This window comes from Marmota flaviventris, chromosome 4 (genome assembly GCF_047511675.1).
Source record: "Marmota flaviventris isolate mMarFla1 chromosome 4, mMarFla1.hap1, whole genome shotgun sequence".
NCBI classification, from domain to species: domain Eukaryota; kingdom Metazoa; phylum Chordata; class Mammalia; order Rodentia; family Sciuridae; genus Marmota; species Marmota flaviventris.
This window is the reverse complement of record NC_092501.1, coordinates 53,260,496-53,278,187: the sequence shown is the minus strand read 5'-3', so window position 1 is coordinate 53,278,187 and position 17,692 is coordinate 53,260,496. Positions and strand designations below refer to the sequence as shown.

Sequence of the window (17,692 nt, the reverse complement as noted above, 5' to 3'; positions counted from 1 at the left end):
GACTCAAAGACCTATGCAATGTGCCCACTTAGGACTTAGGACTGCTTAACCCCCAAAAGACTTTCCAAATCCCAAATATCAAATGATTGACATGGGATTTGATTTTCACAACAACTTGCCTGGAATCCAGCACTTTTCTTCCAAGAAAAATCCCATTTATAGTGAGAATTCAATCCTATGTGCTTCACTCTTCTCCGAGAGGCCAGGGTCCTCTGCACCCTGCCTGTGGGGTGTGTATACTTTGTTGTCCTTTAACAAATCTTTGCTTGTGCCTTGCTTTTGATGCATCCTGAAATTCTTTTCAGCCATGTGAGTCAAGAACCTGCTTGGGGGGCTGGGGTTGTGGCTCAGTGGTAGAGCACTTGCCTTTCAAGTGTGAGGTGCTGGGTTCGATCCTCAGCACCACATAAAAATAAAGAAATAAAAATAGTGTGACCATCTACAACTAAAAAAAAATATTTTTAAAAAAATTTTAAAAAGAACCTGCTTGGGCCAAGTTGAGGTCCCATTGCCCCCAAGAGGGACCACTTCAGACCCCGGTCTGGTGACACGATCACTAATGTGAAGTGTTTTAGGGTGATACCAGGCACAGGGCAACTGATTACAGTATTATACATGTTTTATATGTCAGATGAGCTCGTCTAAGGCCACACAATTTTTTTTTCACTTTTTTTGGATATATGTGACAGTAGAGTTTTAATTGTTGGTTTTGGATATACATGAGAAGTAGAGTGTGTTCGACATATTAAACATACATGGAGTATAACTTATTCTAATTTGGCTCCCATTCTTGTGGTTGTACATGATGTGAAGTTTCACTGGTTGTGTATCCATATATGAACATAAGAAAATTATGTCTAATTCATTCTACTGTCTTTCTTATTCCCATTCCCCTTCCCTTCCTCTGATTCCCCTTTGTCTAATCCAATAAACTTCTATTCTCCCCTCCCCGCTTTATTGTGTGTTAGCATCCGCATATCAGAGAGAACAATCTGCCTTGTTTTTGGGGGAGTGGCTTATTTCACTTACCATGATAACCTGCAGATCCACCCATTGATTGGCAAATGTCATAATTTCATTCTTCGGTATGGCTGAGTAATATTCCAATGTGTATATATACTACAATTTCTTTATCCATTCATCTGTTGAAGGGCATCTAGGTTGGTTCCATAGCTTAGCTAATGTGAATTAAGCTGCTATAAACATTGATGTGGCTGGGTCACTGTAGTATACAGATTTTAAGTCCTTTGTGTATATATCAAGGAATGGGATAGCTGGGTCAAATGGTGGTTCCATTCCAAATTTTCTGAGGAAACTCCATACTGCTTTCCAGAGTGGTTGTACCAATTTACAGTCCCACCAGCAATGTAAGAGTGTACCTTTTCCTCCACATCCTCAAGGCCACACAATTCTTTGGCAACCTCCTCAATGCTCAATGATAGCCCAACACTCTCTCACACACACACACACACACACACAGTCTTTCTGCCTCTCTCTCTCTCTCTCTCTCTCTCTCTGGCACTGGAGATTGAACCCACAGATGCTTTACCACTGAGCTACATCCCCAGCCCTTTTTAAAATTTTATTTTGAGACAGGTTCTTTCTAAATTATCGAGACTAGCCTTAAACATATGATCTGTCTGCTTCAGCCTTGCGAATTTCTGGGATAACAGGTGTGCAACACTGTGCCTGCTCTAACAGTCTTTTGAATACTACCCTCACCTTCCCAGTTTTCACTGACAGTCACACAGAGGTAACCATTCCTGTATCTTTACTACAAACAGTGGTCCAAGACCTTCATATCCTGTACTCCTGATATAGGGAGTGAAGTGTTTCATTCCCTCTAGGAGATGCCGGTGCCTGGAATCATCTCTGTTTGAGAAGGAGGTTGGTCATCCCACCAGCAACGGGTTCTCACAGACCCAGCCTGCATCCTCCAGTTCTCTGGAATCCTGCCTCTCTTCCTTTACTGGTTATACCTGCCTTCTTCTCTAAGCCCCTGGAGCTACACAGAAACCAACAGCAAAGTATGAGTGTGGAGAGCCGTAGGCCCTGCCTGTTCTAACGCTGTCCAGTGGTCCATTGGGGAGTTATCAGGAAGCCACTGGCTGGACATGGGGGTCCACTGGGTACAGTGAATCTTGCCTTTGTCCTGGGCTTTGCTAATTTTCAAAAAGTTTTTTGTTTGTTTGTTTGGTACTGGGGATTGAACTCAGGGGTGCTTTGCCACTGAGCCACATCCCCAGCATCCCCGGCCTTTTTTATTTTCAGACAGGGTCTCCCAAATTGCTGAGGCTGGTCTTAAACTTGCAATCCTCCTGCTTCAGCCTCCCAAGTCGCTGGGAGGACAGGCTGCACCACCATACCCAGTCCAAAGATTTTTCATCTCCTTTTTCTTTTCTTAAACTCTGAGGAAAATAGTGTTACAAACTGTGGTCAAAGTGCAGGTTTTTAACTGTGACACTAAGACAACAAGGACATCTCAGGCCAGCTTTTTAGGGAAGAGACCTCACTTGGCTGACTGTGTGTTACCAGTGTCTGGCACTGACCCCAGCATCTGGTTCCCTGGGCAATCACTAATGTTTGCTAAATGAATGATTTTTTAAACTAATATTTTAATTTAATTTTGATTTACATGTCATGAAATTTACCCTTTCAATATACAGTCATGAGCTGGGTGCAGTGGCTCATGCCTATAATCCCAATGGCTCTGGAGGCTGAGGCAAGAGGATTGAGAGCTCAAAGTTAGCCTCAGCAACTTAGAGAGGCCCTACACAACTCAGTGAGACCCTGTCTCTAAATAAAATATAAAAAGGGCTGGGGGTGCATGTATTCAATCCCACGTACTAAAAAACAAAACACAACGAAAAACAGCATACATAATCATGGTGGTAAGGTTGCACAACCATCATCACTATTTAATCCCAGAGCATTTCCATCATCCCCAAAGAAATCCCATATCCATTAGCAGGCACCCCCATCCTCCCTGGCCTCAGCCCCTGACAACCAGAATGACTCATTTCTATTGAAACAGTCTATCCCGCACTCTTAGAAAAATAATAGCTAATATTTATTGACACAAATGAAGTACTTTGAATTCCTTTTCAAGTTCATCTTTCACATGGTTCTTGCAAGACATGTCTTATTAATTTCTATTTTACACATAAGGAAATAGAGGCCCCCACAGGCTAAGAAACATAGGCAAAGTCACTCAGCTAGTAAAGCAGAGCAGCTGAGATTTGAACAATATAGGTGGCAACTGTGACCCGAAAGCCAGGAAATCCTCTGGCAGGGTAGCACCCTAAGAGAGCTGGAGGTCACTGAGCAGGCAAAACAGTCTCAATTGTGGCATAAGGCGAGCATGGGAAATTTCCTGAGTACAGCCCAATAACATGTGACACAGAGAATAGAGACTCTCAGGCCTTCCCTGGGTCTGGCTAGGTTACACAGGAAGCACTCAAAAGCACAGCAGGAAGGTAAAGACAGAAGAGAGCAGAGGGAGGTGGAAGGGGGAAGAAGTCGCACTTGGGCATGGCACGTCGGAGCTGGTATGGCCCGTCCCTAAGGATCTGCTCAAACCATGAAAATCAACAAGTTGTCCTCTTTGCCACCCAACATCTTATTGGCATGCAAAAGACACCCTCTCCAGGAGAGGGGACAGGGTCTCATGCAATCCCTTTTGTGCCCTTTCCGAGGCAGTTCATGACACACCTCTCTGCCCATCAAGTAATGCCCAAAGCTTTGGAATTGAAAATCAGGGGTTGGGCCTAACCAAGGACCTGTGTCTTTGAATTTCTTGGTGCTAGGGGTTTTAGGAAGGCTTGGTGGTTTGGATACCAAAACACTGGCAATTCCAGTCCACAGAACTTTGATGACTGGTGGGGACAGCAGGCAAATTATCTGACATCAACAGAATCTAAAAGGAGGAAGAGGTGTTTATCTAACCCCCAGGAAGCCTGGGCCTGAGGACCTTTCTGACAGACAAGGGGCTGTATTGTTCTTCCCCAGGTCACAGGACCAGGATCAACTCAGGAGCCTGGGAAGAAGCAGTAACCCTACTTAGGAAAGAGGCAACCATCAATTCTGAAGAGCTTGGTAAACATTCTCCTTTTCTGTCTGAAGTTCCAACCGAATTGGTAAGACTCAAAGGATAGAGAGGCCCCATTTCTGCTCCCCCCAACATTTAGTTGGGTATAATGCTCCCAGCTGGGAAAAGACTGTATTAGAGTAGATTCTGCTGCTATGACAAATAGACCCCAAAATGGTACAGGAGTGCATTTCCTGCTGGAGCATCAGTTCTTGGCCAGTAGACTGGTGAATGAGGCTGCCTCCTATACAGTCATCCAGGGACCAGACTAAAAAAGGTTCTATTCACTGCAATATGTAGCTTCCAAGTCTCTTTCAGGTGTTTCCTTCATTCCCACCAAGAGGAGGGGGGTCATTGCTTAGAGAAGTCCAGGCAGAAGTTTCTTGTAGGCCAGACTAGAATGCTTCACTACCTGCTCCCTAGATCCAGGAGTTGGAATTCAGAGACATGCCTATCTGTGAGGGTGGCCATGAAATGCAGGCTAGTATACTCCCGAGGAGAAAAGAAAATGGACTTTGCTAACATCTATGTCTGTCTCTGTGGCCTGGGTCTTAGGCCTCTCTAGGCTTCTTCCTATGACTCTGCTTGTCACTTCTCAGCCCATTGGAGGCTCCCACTTTGCCCCTGTCTCTTAACCACTGTTGACCCTGGCCCTTTGTGGCACCTACTCCTTCAGTATCACCTCCACTCCCCAGCTTCATCTGTAGTCCAGTCAGGCCTATCCTAAATGGACCCACCCTGCCACAGTTCCATCAGAAGGCACAGCCCCAGATGCAGCAAGGTGTGGGCCCAATTAGCTCTTTGTTCCACTGGGCATTTGTGTGGGAAATTTGAGAGGCTTCCTGCCCTCTTCCTATTGAAGTAAAAATGTCACTGGGCAAGCATCAGGCATGGCGGCCCAGGCCTGAGATCTCAGTGACTTCAGAGGCTGAGGCAGAAAGTTTAAGGCCAACCTGGGCAACTTAGCAAAAATAAAAAGGGCCAGGGCTGCAGCTCAGTGGTAGAGTGCCCCTGGGTTCATCCCCAGTGCCAGAAAGAAAGAAAAATCACTGGGCAGGCTTGGGTGGAGCAGCTAGGGTGGCCCCTGCAAGGACAGAATTAAAACAGGGAGCCTGGGACAGCACGGAGAGGTCAGGTAAGGAGATGGCCATGTGCTGGTAGTGGAGCAAACAAGTCAACATAGTGAGAACAAGTGAGAACTGAAGCTATTTGTGTGAGCTCATGGCGTACCACAGAGAGAAAGCAATAGAGATAAACAGATGTCAAGAGGGCCCAGGAGCAGCAATGTTTCTAAATGCCATTTTCCACTAGAAGAATCCTGGAGAAATGGCTGATTCTAAGAAAAGGACAAAGAGGCCTAGACCATTTTGTCATGAAGGACGTTCTGGAATAATGATGGGGAGATGCCACTTGAAGGCAGGCCCGCTAGCCAGATCCAGAGCAATATGGACACCAAAATAAATGACATTTTAACCCACCCAATAAAATATGAATCCATAAGTCCACACAGATACAGAGAGAAGGGAAAACTCTGACAACAGAATGCCACCTCCTGTGTGTAGGAGGAATGACAATACAAAGTTACCACTTGGCAACCAGTTCAGTTACTCAACCAGCAAACAGAATAGGTACAACACCTAACAGGTAAAGGTGGAATAAGGAACAGTAGATTTACATAGTCCCAAAGTACCTCTGCACAAATTTTGGGGTAGGTACCAGGAATTGAACACAGGACTTCATGCATGCTAGGCAAGTGCTCTACCCCTGAGCTCATCACCTGCTCTTTTCATATTATTTTGAGACAGAGTCTCATTAAGTCACCCAGACTGGCCTTGAGCTTGTGATCCTCCTGCTTCAGCCTCCCGAGTTGCTGGGATAACCGGCCTGCACCTCTGTGTCTGGCTCAAATTATTATTATTATTATTATTATTATTAATATTATATTATTATTAATATTATATTACCCAGGAGAAATGAGAACTTTACAAAGGAGAAAGTTGTAGTCAACATTAGTATCATCTGTAATCGGATAAATAAACATTGTGTGCTACTCCAGAGGACACGCAATGAGAAGACGTCACTTCTGTGACTACCCTGCCAAAGATGCTTGGACAAACCTAAGTGAGGAGACAGTCCATGAAATGACAGTCCTGTTGTCTTCAGAAAGTCAAGGGCATGAAGTTCAAGTAGAGCCTGAGGAGCTGTTCCGATTCAAGAGAGAACAGAAAAGTGGCATGTGGGTGCAATCCGTGACCCCAAGTTAGATCTTTTTGTTACAAAGAACACCACTGGGGCACGTTTGAAATCGAGTGGGGTCTCTGGGGGAAGGATATTTAGGAATTCTTGTGAATTTTCTGTGTGCTTAAAATTATTTCAAAAAATATGTGTGTATATATGTATGTATATATATATATGTATATAAATGTTACATATATATTATATATACATATGTTTGGGGGGTACTGGGAATTGAACCTGGAATCATTTAACCACTGAGCTACATCCCCATCCCCTTTTTATTTTCCCAGTAAAATCTCTTTATTCTTACAGATCAATGACTGTTGGCAGAGATACATTGCAACACAGAATGTCTATATGATTAAAATATTCTTTCTTCCCATTGACACAGTTGGCAGTTTTGAAAGAATGACAGGATACATATTTTTATCAACATAAAAAAATCAACTTTTAACAATAAATATTCAGAGATGGCTTGGAGTTGACTGTCATGGGTTTGCAGTTGGGTGTATTTCATGAAGCAGGGATCCTTTCTCTTCTCTTCCCCCAACCAACAGGCAGGTAGAGGACCTGATGGAGAACTCTAGGACCCCAAGACCCAACATCAGAGCCACAGGAGGGAAGGAAGCAGAGCCCCTCCATCTTACTGCACAGGAGCCAAGCTTCCCTTCTTGGTCAGACACTACTTTGATCTTGACGTGAACAATAAACTCTTAAGCCCTGAGATGGAGGGCACTTCCTCCTCACTATCTAACTCATCTGCTCCTCAGCACCCTGCATTCTCAGACCTCTACTTGAGGTCTCAGAGCCCTGAACTTGTCATCACCTCATTGTTGTCCCAGCCAGAAATCCAGGCACCACTGGACCTTCCTCCCTCTGGGACTCAGCCCTCCATCTGGCCATTTCAGCCTCTTGTGGAACTCAATCCTCCCATGCCCACCGTCCTGCCTGTCAACTTCTCTCTCACCAAGGCCATCATAACTGGTCCTGGGGCCTCAGCCTTTCTCCTTTCCAATTTGGGAGCACTCCCAGAACAAGGGCGTGGTTGCACACTTCCTTCTCCCACTTCCCGCTGTTCTTGGCTAGAATACTGTCCCCATTTCTAGTCCACTTGGTACACTCTGAACTCTCGTTTCACAGAACAGCACCTGAGTCACCTTGATGAAGCCCCTCTCTGGTCCCCGGACATATTCTCGCACGGCCAGCTGCTCTGCGCATTGCACTCTGGGCCAACACACCAGTCTCCCAGGAACAGACTGAGTGCCTTGGCCCCATATGCTCTGGAATAGATACTCCCTCCCACCCCCAGGAAGGCCAGACCTCAGACCCAGCTTCCTGCTTCCCCTGACCTACTGTAGGACTTCTCATGCTAACCTCACCCCCTGGGCTCGTTCCCACTCTGTAAAGGCAAGAACCACCATGACGGTAGTCTTCTGCAGTTGCCCAGAGTCCACTAAATATTAGAAGCAAGATACTCCCAAGGCACTCTTCCTGCCTAGATCAGCCCCCTAGCCATCTCCAAAATGGCACTCAACCTGCAAATGAAAATCATTTTTTGCAGAGGTGCAGGGGTTTACTGTATATTGAACCCAGAGGCACTTTACCACTATGCTACATCTCTCGTCCTGTTGAGACAGGGTCTCCTTAAGTTGCTTAGGGCCTCACTAAGTTGCTTAAGCTAGCTTTGAACTTGCAGTCCTCCTGCCTCACCCTCCCAACAAAAATTATTTCTTGAGAGCCCTGGGCACACAGTGCACAGCGTCAACTCACAGTTGGTCTTAGCTCCTGCAAGTTGCTGTGGCTTCCTTGGAACTCCTACCCAGCCTGGAGCCCAGCCCAGACCTCTGCATAACCCAGGAATTTTCTAAATAGCTGCTGCCAGGGGCTGGGGATGTGGCTCAAGTGGTAATGTGCTCGCCTGGCATGCGCGGGGCGCTGGATTCGATCCTCAGCACCACATAAAAATAAAGATGTTGTGTCCACCAAAAACTAAAAAATAAATATTAAAAAATTCTTTCTTAAAAAAAAAAAAATAGCTGCTGCCAGGCCAAGACCACTACCCTCTAGGACCCACAAGCCCCAGACAGCACTGACTGGGACATGACTAGTAACCAGAGACAGTCTGGCAGGAGACTCCTGTGAGATGAAACCCTGCCAAGAAAACAGCATAGAGAGGGGGCATTCTTTACCGGGTGCTTGTCTACTTCTGATTGAACTCTTAGGAAAAAGAGTCGGCTATAGAGAAGTAGTAGATTGTGTTTATTCCCAAGTCCCAGCCACATATTCAACCCCCAAGATCCCTGAGACCCAGGATGTGGGCTGGAAAATGAAGGCACTGCATGAGTGAAGACCCAGGTGTCCTGGCCAGGGACCTGACTGCCCATAGGTGTGGCAGAGCAGGGACACACTGTACCCCAACCCTTTGTCTCTGGCCTTCAGAGTAGGCCCTGTGTGCTAAGGTCTTTTGAGCAAGCCCAGAGTCCTTTGCCAGCCCCGACATGGGGAGACCAGGAGTCAGCAGGACTTCCGAGCAGCACGCGACTACCAGGACCGGAGTTCTGTGTAGCTGGCTCGAATCCCCAGGAGGGAAAAAACATGATTGAGTCTAGTGCTGGAGAAGTAGGGGGGTCAAGAAAGCCCCCCAAAACAGGCTGCCAACTCTGAGGCCCATGGGACTGGAGTCCTGGAGCTGGGTGGGCCTTGGATCCTAAGGTGGCCACAACCTCAACATCACTTCTATGGCATAAAACAGTCACTCTTCTTCTGCGGGGAGAGGGGATGACACAGCCTCAGAGCTTGCTCCTAGGGGTCTCGGGCAGGGGCCGCTGCAGCCTCCACACCACGCTGACTGACTCAGCAGCACGGTTCAGGTCATGGAAGCCCCCCAGCTCGCCAGTCTGAATGTACCGCTGCAGGGCTGGCTGAAGCACCGTGATGGGAATGCTGAAGTTCAGGTGGGGGTAGGTGGCCCCTGTGTTATTGTCCCGGGTGTTGCTGGCGACAATGCCTGTTGAGTCAGAAAACAAAGAGGATATGAGCCAGGGGTAGCCCAACCAGACGTGGGAGGAGGATCATCTCTATTCTGGAACCTCCAGGTCCTGGGGGAGCTCAAAACTTCCATCGTAACAGATGCCACCGAGTTTCCTGTAATAAGGCAGCTGTACCTCACACCCCACCGCTAACCACAACCCTGCTCTAACACACTGTGTATTTCACTTATCCGGTCCTCCCTCTCTCCCAGTGGCCATGAAGGTGGCTCTTGAGTGCTTCATTCATGAAGTCTCCTCAGGGCCGAGAAGAGTTCCTGGCAGAGCAGGCCCTCAACAAACACTTGCTGAATGATGAATAGACAAGTCAGACCCACAGACAGATTTTGGTTGGCCTGCTGTGTATTTTTTTTTTAACCTTTATTTTTTATTTTTATGTGGTGCTGAGGATCGAACCCAGCCCCCCACATGTGCCAGTCGAGCGCGCTACCGCAGAGCCACAACCCTAGCCCTGTATTTTTTTTTAACAGACAATTTCACACAGAGAAGCCTTGTCCAAACAGTTCCTGTATGCCTCTTACCCAGCTTTCCCCTATGTGATAACTTACTTTATCATAAAATGTTTATGGAAATTAGGAGATTAACTTTGCTAGAGGGGCACAGTGGTGCATGCCCATAATCCCAGCAACTCAGGAGGTTGAGGCAGGAGGATTACAAATTCAAATTCAACCTCGGCAATATAGTGAGGCCTTGTCTCAAAAAAGAAAAAAAAAAAAAAAAACTGGGGATATGGCGCAGTGGTTAAGTCCCTCTGGGTTTAATCCCAGATACAAAAAAAAAAAGAAAAAAAATTAACTTTGCTTCTATACTAAAATGAAGAACTCCTTTGGATTTCACTCATTTTCTACTAATGGTCCTCCTTCTGTTCCAGGATCCAACCCAGGATCTCACATTGCTTTAGTTGTCACATCTTCCAAAATCTCTGACAATTTGGGCTGATTCCTCAGCTTTTCCTTCTTTCATGGCCTTGACACTTTGAAGAGTATAAGACAGTTATTTTGTACAATGGGCCTAAATTTATCCCAGGGTCAATGGGATTTACATTATTGGGAAGAATCCCAAAGAAGTGACCTGTCTGTGTTATTAGGAGGTGGCTGATGTCTATTATAGTACTGTTTGTCCTTTGTATGACCATGAACCCACACAAGGCAGCGCTCTACCATTGAGCTACTTCCCCAGTCTGTATAGTGGTACTTTTGGTGTTGACCTTGACCACTGGCTAAGCTAGTATCTGCCAGGCCTCTCCACTGAAGAGAGGATTCCACCTTTATAAATTCTAAATATTTGAGGAGCTATTCTGAGGCTATGCAAATACTCTGCCCACTACTTTCGACATCTGTCCATTTAGCTCTTGTCTGCAACTGCTGCTGTGGTGTCTTGTGAATCCCTGTTTTCCTCATTTCTTCTCTACATTAATTAATTAGAATTCTGTAGGGAAGAGCTGCTGCTTGTCTCCATTTCTAACTTCTGTGGTTCTCTTTGTGTCAATGTGGACTCACAGATGTTCAGTCTTTTCTTTGGGTTATAATGTGACACTACAGATATTTGTTGGCTGTTTGAGTTGTTCAATGGGAGCTCCAGGGTTGGTCCTGTCCTGTCAGCACTTGACATGCCCCATCATTCTTCTTATTAGGACTTCCTTTTTTGGGATAAGACACTCCTATCTTGGTTTTTCCCTGCTCCCGCCCTGGGATCATCCAGTTCTTGGTTCCTTTTGTTAAGGAATAGTATTTAGAAACCAAGGTCTGGGTTCCAAAAGCGCAAATGGAGTGAAAGTATCCCTGTCCCTCTTGGTGGACAGAGTAGGAGATACAGACTGTGCAAGGGGAGTGGGGGGGACTAACTTATGCACACAAATCTGAATTTTATTTCTTCATTCACCTATTTGTATATATGGCTTAAAAAAGCAACCAGGATGTGAGGAAACATGGAGAAAAGTTGTGACTCTTATTACAAATAAATAACCACAATGAAGGAGAGAAACTGAGCTAAGTACCTTTGGAAAGCACTGTTCTGACTGACACTGTAAGGTCAAAGACAAAAACAATTGCACATGAACACACAACACTGTACTAGCTGAAACTGGTGCTCACCCTTGTGAGGTTTTTAGGAATTCTAAAGCTGTTTATACACGAGAGTTGAACAAACAAGTAAAAATACTGTAGATAGAAAAAGTAAGGTTACTCACTATAAGAGAAAAAAGTTAGAAATAATGAAAAGCAGTGCTGGGCGCTGTGGGGCACACCTGTAATCCCAGCAGCTCAGGAGGCTGAGACACGGGTACCACAAGTTCAAAGCCAGCCTCAGCAATTTAGCAAGGACCTAACCAACTTAGTGAGACCCTGTCTCTAAATTAAAAAAAATAAAAAGGGCTGAGGGTGTGGCTCAGTGACAAGTGCACCTGGGGCCAATTCCAGGTACCAAAAAAGAAAAAAAAAAAAAAGTAGAACTAATAAAGGCTAGTAATAAACAAGTAGTGCTATACACAGAATCCTAGCAGTTTCTGACTTCCAGTGCTTCTCTCTCCCTCTTTTTAAATAGCTAAATGGATTTTAAAAAACAACAACCTGATATTACCAAAATTTTAAAAACAGAAGATTAAACAATCCAAATTTTTAAAAAAGTTCAGAAGGGCATGGTGGCTTATACCTGTAATCCCAGCAGCTTGGGAGGCTGAGACAGGAGGATTGCAAGTTGAAAGCCAGCCTCAGCAAATTAGTGAGGCCCTAAGCAACTTAGCAACACTCTGTCTCAAAAATAAAATTAAAACTAAAAAGGGCTGGAGAAGTGGCTCCATGGTTAAGTGTCCCTGGGTTCGATCCCTGGTACTAAAAAAAAAAAAAAAAAAATTCCCAGCTTCTTGTTAAATACTATCAGGCCACAATCTGCTGCAGCTGAGCAGAGTTAATCCTAATTGACCCCTGACCTCACCCCTCCATTTCCTCTAGTCACTCATTTATTCACTTTACCTGCCTAGGAACCATAGGCTTGAGACTGACTTACCTAAGGTCACACAGCAGAGTAGTGGCAGAGAACGGATCAAGGTCCAGATCTCTTCCCTTCCAGCTCAGCCTACCTCCCTCTCCACCTTCAAAGGCAGAATAGCCTGAAAACTCGGTTGAACTAACTGTGGGCATAACGCCCACCATCTTCCCAGGCAGAGGGTCCTCCCAGGGCTGGACACAGAACATTCACAGGGCAGGACTGAGGCTCTGGCAAGGGGAAGGGTGAGAGGGGGCCAAGGAGCTGGTTACCCAGGAGGTCCCCTGAATGGGTGGAAAACAGGGGTCCCCCACTAGAGCCACCGTGCACAGCACACGTGGTCTGCAGCATCACTGGTGTGTCGTCCACCTGCACCACAGCTGACAGGATGCCTGAGGTCATCGAGGGTCCACAGGTTTGGCCAAAGACACCGAAGCCCACCACACTGACAGCATCTCCTGCAAGGGAGGGAAGGAGGGATGAAGCAGGGGAGGACTCACTCCCAACACATCCCCACCCTCCCCAAAGGTCCCGACTGTCTCTGCCCCTTGAGTTTCTGCTTAGATACTCCCATGCCAAGGAGCCTTCTTTCCCAGGTCCTCACTGCAGGAAGACCAGCCAGTCACATTTGGGGTTCTTTTTTTTTCCTTTGGACCAGGGATTGAACTCAGGGGCACTCGACCACTGAGCCACATCCCCAGTCCTATTTTGTATTTTATTTAGAGACAGGGTCTCACTGAGTTGCTTAGTGCCTGGCAGTTCCTGAGGCTGGCTTTGAACTCAGAATCTTCTGTCTCAGCCTCCCAAGCCTCTGGGATTACAGACGTGCACCACGGAACCGGCTTTGCGGTTCTTTTCATGTATCTAGGTGCTCAATAAATGTCTGTGGAATTAATATTCATCATCTCCTGGGATTAAAAAGTCTCCTGGGAAAAGAAATAGTGATGAGGGCTATAAAGTAGCCACCACCTTCCTCCCCAAGTGTTTTGAAGGTACAGGGCAGAGCCTAGGGTTAGATGCTTTATAGGCACATCTCAAACAGTCTTCACCACACCCAAGATAAGGTGCATGGATCCCATTCTGCAGATGTGGTGACCCAGGCAGAGGACAGTTTAGCAGTCTGTCCAAGGACAGCAGTGGCAGAGGAGAAGATGATCCAGAGCATCTGTCCTCTTCATCACTATATCACACGGTCTCCATGAAATGGGACATCTCCCACCATGTGGCAGCATCTCGGAGCCATTTACCTAATCATGCCATGGGAGCCCTCCTCTGACCAGCCTGAATGCATTAGGAGCCCCCCAAACCCAGCCCCCCAACACTACACTGCTGCAGAGCCTGGGGGTAGGGCCACGCCTTACCCTTCACAGGGTACACCAGCTGCCCCCAGCACCTGGGGCATTCTGGAACAGCCTCCAACAAGAACCTCACAGTGCCACCCTGACTCATTACCTCTGCAGGCAGGGGAAGGGAGCTGCCACCTGGTGTGGCATGGCTAGTCAACCCTGACTCTCCTACCTGAGGTCCAGCCCAGACCAGAGGGCCTGCCTTCAGGTACCCTTTGTCCTTTACCTTCGTGGAAGTGCTCAGTTGGCACAGGCATAGGGACACCTTCTAGGTCCTCCTCCAGGTTCAACACTGCTATGTCATAGGGAGATGTCTCCTGGGTGGCAAACACCACATGTCCCCAGATGGCCACACTCCTGGAAGCAAGGGAAACAAGTGACAGGCTAGTTTTGCACTGGGGAGAAAGCAAGATGAGAGTGACAGCAAAATTCATGGACTTGGGAGTCAGAAGATCTGGGTCAGTCCTGAACTTAACCAGCCAGGCAGCTCTGGGTATGTCACTTAACCAAACATGCTTTACAAACAATAGAACACTTGTATGCAAAGTTTCCTGTTCCTTGCCATGATAATGAACACCTGATACCTGCTGAGCACCACATGCCAGGCCTGGTGCTGATGTCTTGTGGACATCATTTCACTTAGTCCTCTGTGACCCTGTGAATTAGGCACTGATACAATCTCCATTCTTATTTTTCATTTTTGGTACTGGGGCTTGACATTGTCTATTTTATATGGTATAGCTGAAGCCCAGAGGTTGAGTGACATTCCCAGGGTCACATGACAAGTAGTAGGAGTTGGGCAAACAAATGGGAACAGTTCTTCATTGCCTCCTTATGGGTTCATATATTATTGGGTGGCATGATAGATGGCATGATGGGCTTCTAGCCCGCTTAGTGCTTGTTTATATACATGCTAGTGCTTCCAGAGCACACTGAGTGCCAGTCTCTGGCCCAAGAATTTACATGTAAGCTCACTTAGAGGGGGCAGGGTGAAGCTTACACACATTTAGTGACTTGCCCAACACGGCACAGGGACATCCTGCTACGTACTGAAGGGGTATTTTCCTACAAACCCCGTGGTTTTCTTAGGAACAAGAATAGAGGGGTGAGGAGTTGGGGGTCATCACCAGGAAAACCTCACCATCAGCTTTCCCTGTAAAATCATGGTTGTCTAAAATCATGGCTGTCTGGTCAGCCACCCATGGGGCCCTCTGTGGCAAAGCTGGGCTGGGTTAGCCACACTGGGCTAACCTTGGGAATTCAAAAGATATTTAAAAAGGCTTGCAAGGTAAGGCCAGGCATTAACATCAAAGTGCTATACTGCTTAACTTTGGCCTGGATTAAGCACCTGGGGCTACAACAGAAACAGAAAAACCAAGCCTGGAAGCCAAGGCTCTGGCCCAGGGAGGACAAGGCTACTTTTGGCTACACAAGGAACTAGTGACTATCTGAAGTCAGCCCAGCTGCCCACCAGGATCATCTAAAAATTGTTCACAAAGTTATCCATCTGCCTGGGCCTCAACCCTTCATTTACTTAGGTAGAACTATACATTTGTAACTTTCACCCAGAGAGGCAGCCACTGCTAAATGGCAAGAGATAATTAAGATTAGAAGGTCTATCTCATCACCCCTAGAGGGCAATGTTCTGGGTCCCTGAAATGTCAACGTTAGGGAATGGGATCAAAGGGCTTAGTGAGAGGTGTGAGGTCCAGGGCTAGGAGACAAGAAATTCAGACTGTGAAAAGGAGCTCAAAAATGTCCAGTTCTGTATGTAGGGAACGGCCCCACAGCTCCCAATTCCAAATCTGCTTGTATCTTGGCATCATGACCAAGTTCTAGTCAGGCCCTGCCTATCAAGAATGAGGGGGAGTCACAGGCATCTACTCCCACTACATCCCCAAAGCACCAACATAAGACCAGCAGAAAGGCCCCCACAATCCTCCATGTGGAAGGTCTGGGTCCACACCTGAAACCTGGTGAGGAGCAAAGGACAGTCCTGAGGCCCTTACTTGGGGGTGACAGAATGCACCAGGACTCTGGTCGCCTCCCGAGGGGCCACGTGCCGGCAGGTCACCACGAGGCGAGACGCCACAGCCACTCCTGAGCCCCACACGGTGCCGCACTCCACCAGCACGGCTGCGGCTGCCCACGGGGGTCCCGGGTCTTGAAGGGACAGGCCCCGCGGGACGCCCACCTCGGGCGGCAGGAGATCTGCCAGGGCAGCGACGTCGGGCTGGAGGTGGGCGAGCGCTGCGCGGGCGACGCGAAGCAGCGGAGCTGCGGCGCAGAGCAGAGTGAGGCCTACCCACTCGCGGGCCTTCCAGCAGAGTGGCGCCGCCACCAGTGCCACCAGCGATCCTCCGGGTCGCGCAGCGAAAACGCCACCGCCCTCAGTGCCTGGCAGACAGCGAGCGTCTGTAAGCAGCAGCGGGCCGGCCACATTGCTGAGCACACCGCGGCTCAGCGTGTTGAGGAAGATGTCTGGGCAAAAAGCCCCGAACGGGGAGCCGCAAGCCAGCAGCTGTGCGCCCTTGGGCACAATCCCGAGAGGCGCTACGGTCACCGCGGGCCCGACCTCCTCCTCCGCCTCCTGGCCGGGCTGCACCCGCAGCAGCGCGAACCAGCCCAACGCTCGCAGCTGATCCTCCTCCTCGTCCTCTGACACCTCATCGTCAGGCGCGGCGCTCGCGAAGCGCCACTGCTCTGCCGCCTCGCCTCCGAAGAGGCGCACGAAGTGGGCCCGAAAGGCCGGGCAGCTTAGCAGTAGCAGTAACTCAGCCCTGCGCGGCGGTTGCAGGGGTCGTCCGCGGGGCCGCGCAGCCAGGCCGGGTTCGAGGCCCGAGCATTGCGGCGTGCACAGTCCGGGACGACCCGGCTCCGCGCGGCCGGCGGGACTCGTGGCCGTTGGTCCCCATTGTACGTGAAGGCGCAGGTCGTCACTACAACTGTCGCCGGGCAGGGTGGTGGTGCCGGCCGCGGTCAGGACCCCGCTACCAGCCCGCAGGAAGGGGGTGAAGATTCCCCCGTGGCACAACACCAGGCCCGGGTTGCAGCTCAGGATTACCCCGCTGCAGCTCCAAGAGCCCGCTTCCGGCTGTCCGGCCCTGGAGGCGCTCACCACGCAGCCCGCCTGCTCGGCCGCCTTCATGGAGGGCCCCCACTGCCGCCCCATGGTTCCTGGGACTGGACTTCCAAGGTTTCCCCAAGAACAAGCCAAAATGCAAGATAGGACCGGGACCCGCCAAGCCACGGGAATTCGACTCAGCGCTACACACAACTGTGAGCTAGAGGCGAAAGCACTGACTCAGGTCTTCCTCGTCAAGCCCGATTGGCTAAGCCCCAACTGACCCGACCCGATTGGCTGGGCATGGGGCCGAAGTCTGATTGGCTGTGTATCTCCTTTCCCCGCCCTCTTTGGATTATCCAATTTGTGGGATTTCTAAGCAGCCATCCCACTAGACCAGCCCCAGGAAAGAGTGACAGGCGTGCGTCACCGGGATTTGTGGTGAGATGGCTTGAGGGATCCGCCCTCCGACCCTAATTTTTGGTAAATAGAAATGAGCACTTAAGTAGCTACACATGCCTATGCCTTTAGAGGCCAGATGCAGATGATCCTTAGTCTCTGACCCGGGATAATGCGGCCAATTTACTAGGTATTTTGAAAATGCTGTTATTTTTGTATTTTGAAATTTTTCAAGTAAACCTTAAACCGGGAGCGGTGGCACAAGCCTGTAATCCCAACGACTCGGGAGGCTAAGCAGGGGTATGTAAGTTCGAGGACAGCCTCAGCGATTTAGCAAGACCCCTGCCTCAAAATTAAAAAATAAAAATAACTAGGAATGTAGATCAGTGCTAAATTTCTCTGGGTTCAATCCTCAGTACAAAAAAAAAAAAAAAAGTAAACCCTAAGCAATCCACCAGGGGGCACAGAATTCACAAAATTACTCCTAGGACCTTTTGTTGCTAAAGTGCCAACTTGACAAATCTCATGG

General features: G+C 48.3%; 1 protein-coding gene across 2 annotated transcripts; it reads right to left on the bottom strand.

Moving 5' to 3' along the window:
* Positions 1-8,563: 8,563 nt before the first annotated feature.
* Tysnd1 (trypsin like peroxisomal matrix peptidase 1) lies at positions 8,564-17,015 on the bottom strand. Of its 2 annotated transcripts, none has more exons than XM_027931318.2 (4): positions 15,710-17,015; positions 13,927-14,057; positions 12,627-12,812; positions 8,564-9,332 (listed from the first exon to the last, which is right to left on the bottom strand). In XM_027931318.2, exons 1-4 carry the CDS (start codon positions 16,870-16,872, stop codon positions 9,115-9,117), a joined length of 1,698 nt encoding a protein of 565 aa, XP_027787119.2. In that variant the 5' UTR covers positions 16,873-17,015; the 3' UTR covers positions 8,564-9,114. The 2 variants fall into 2 exon arrangements, with proteins under 2 accessions (XP_027787119.2, XP_027787120.1); XM_027931319.2 differs by having other exon boundaries at positions 9,188-9,332; positions 12,724-12,812.
* Between the last annotated feature and the right edge of the window lie 677 nt (positions 17,016-17,692).

Coding starts and splice junctions, on each gene's coding strand:
- Tysnd1 (XM_027931318.2), bottom strand. CDS start 16,872: ATGGGGCGGCAGTGGGGGCCCTCCATGAAGGCGGCCGAGCAGGCGGGC. Junction 12,813..13,926: donor AACTGAGCACTTCCACGAAG/GTAAAGGACAAA, acceptor CCTCCCTTGCAG/GAGATGCTGTCAGTGTGGTG. Junction 9,333..12,626: donor CCATTCAGGGGACCTCCTGG/GTAACCAGCTCC, acceptor CTGACTCAACAG/GCATTGTCGCCAGCAACACC.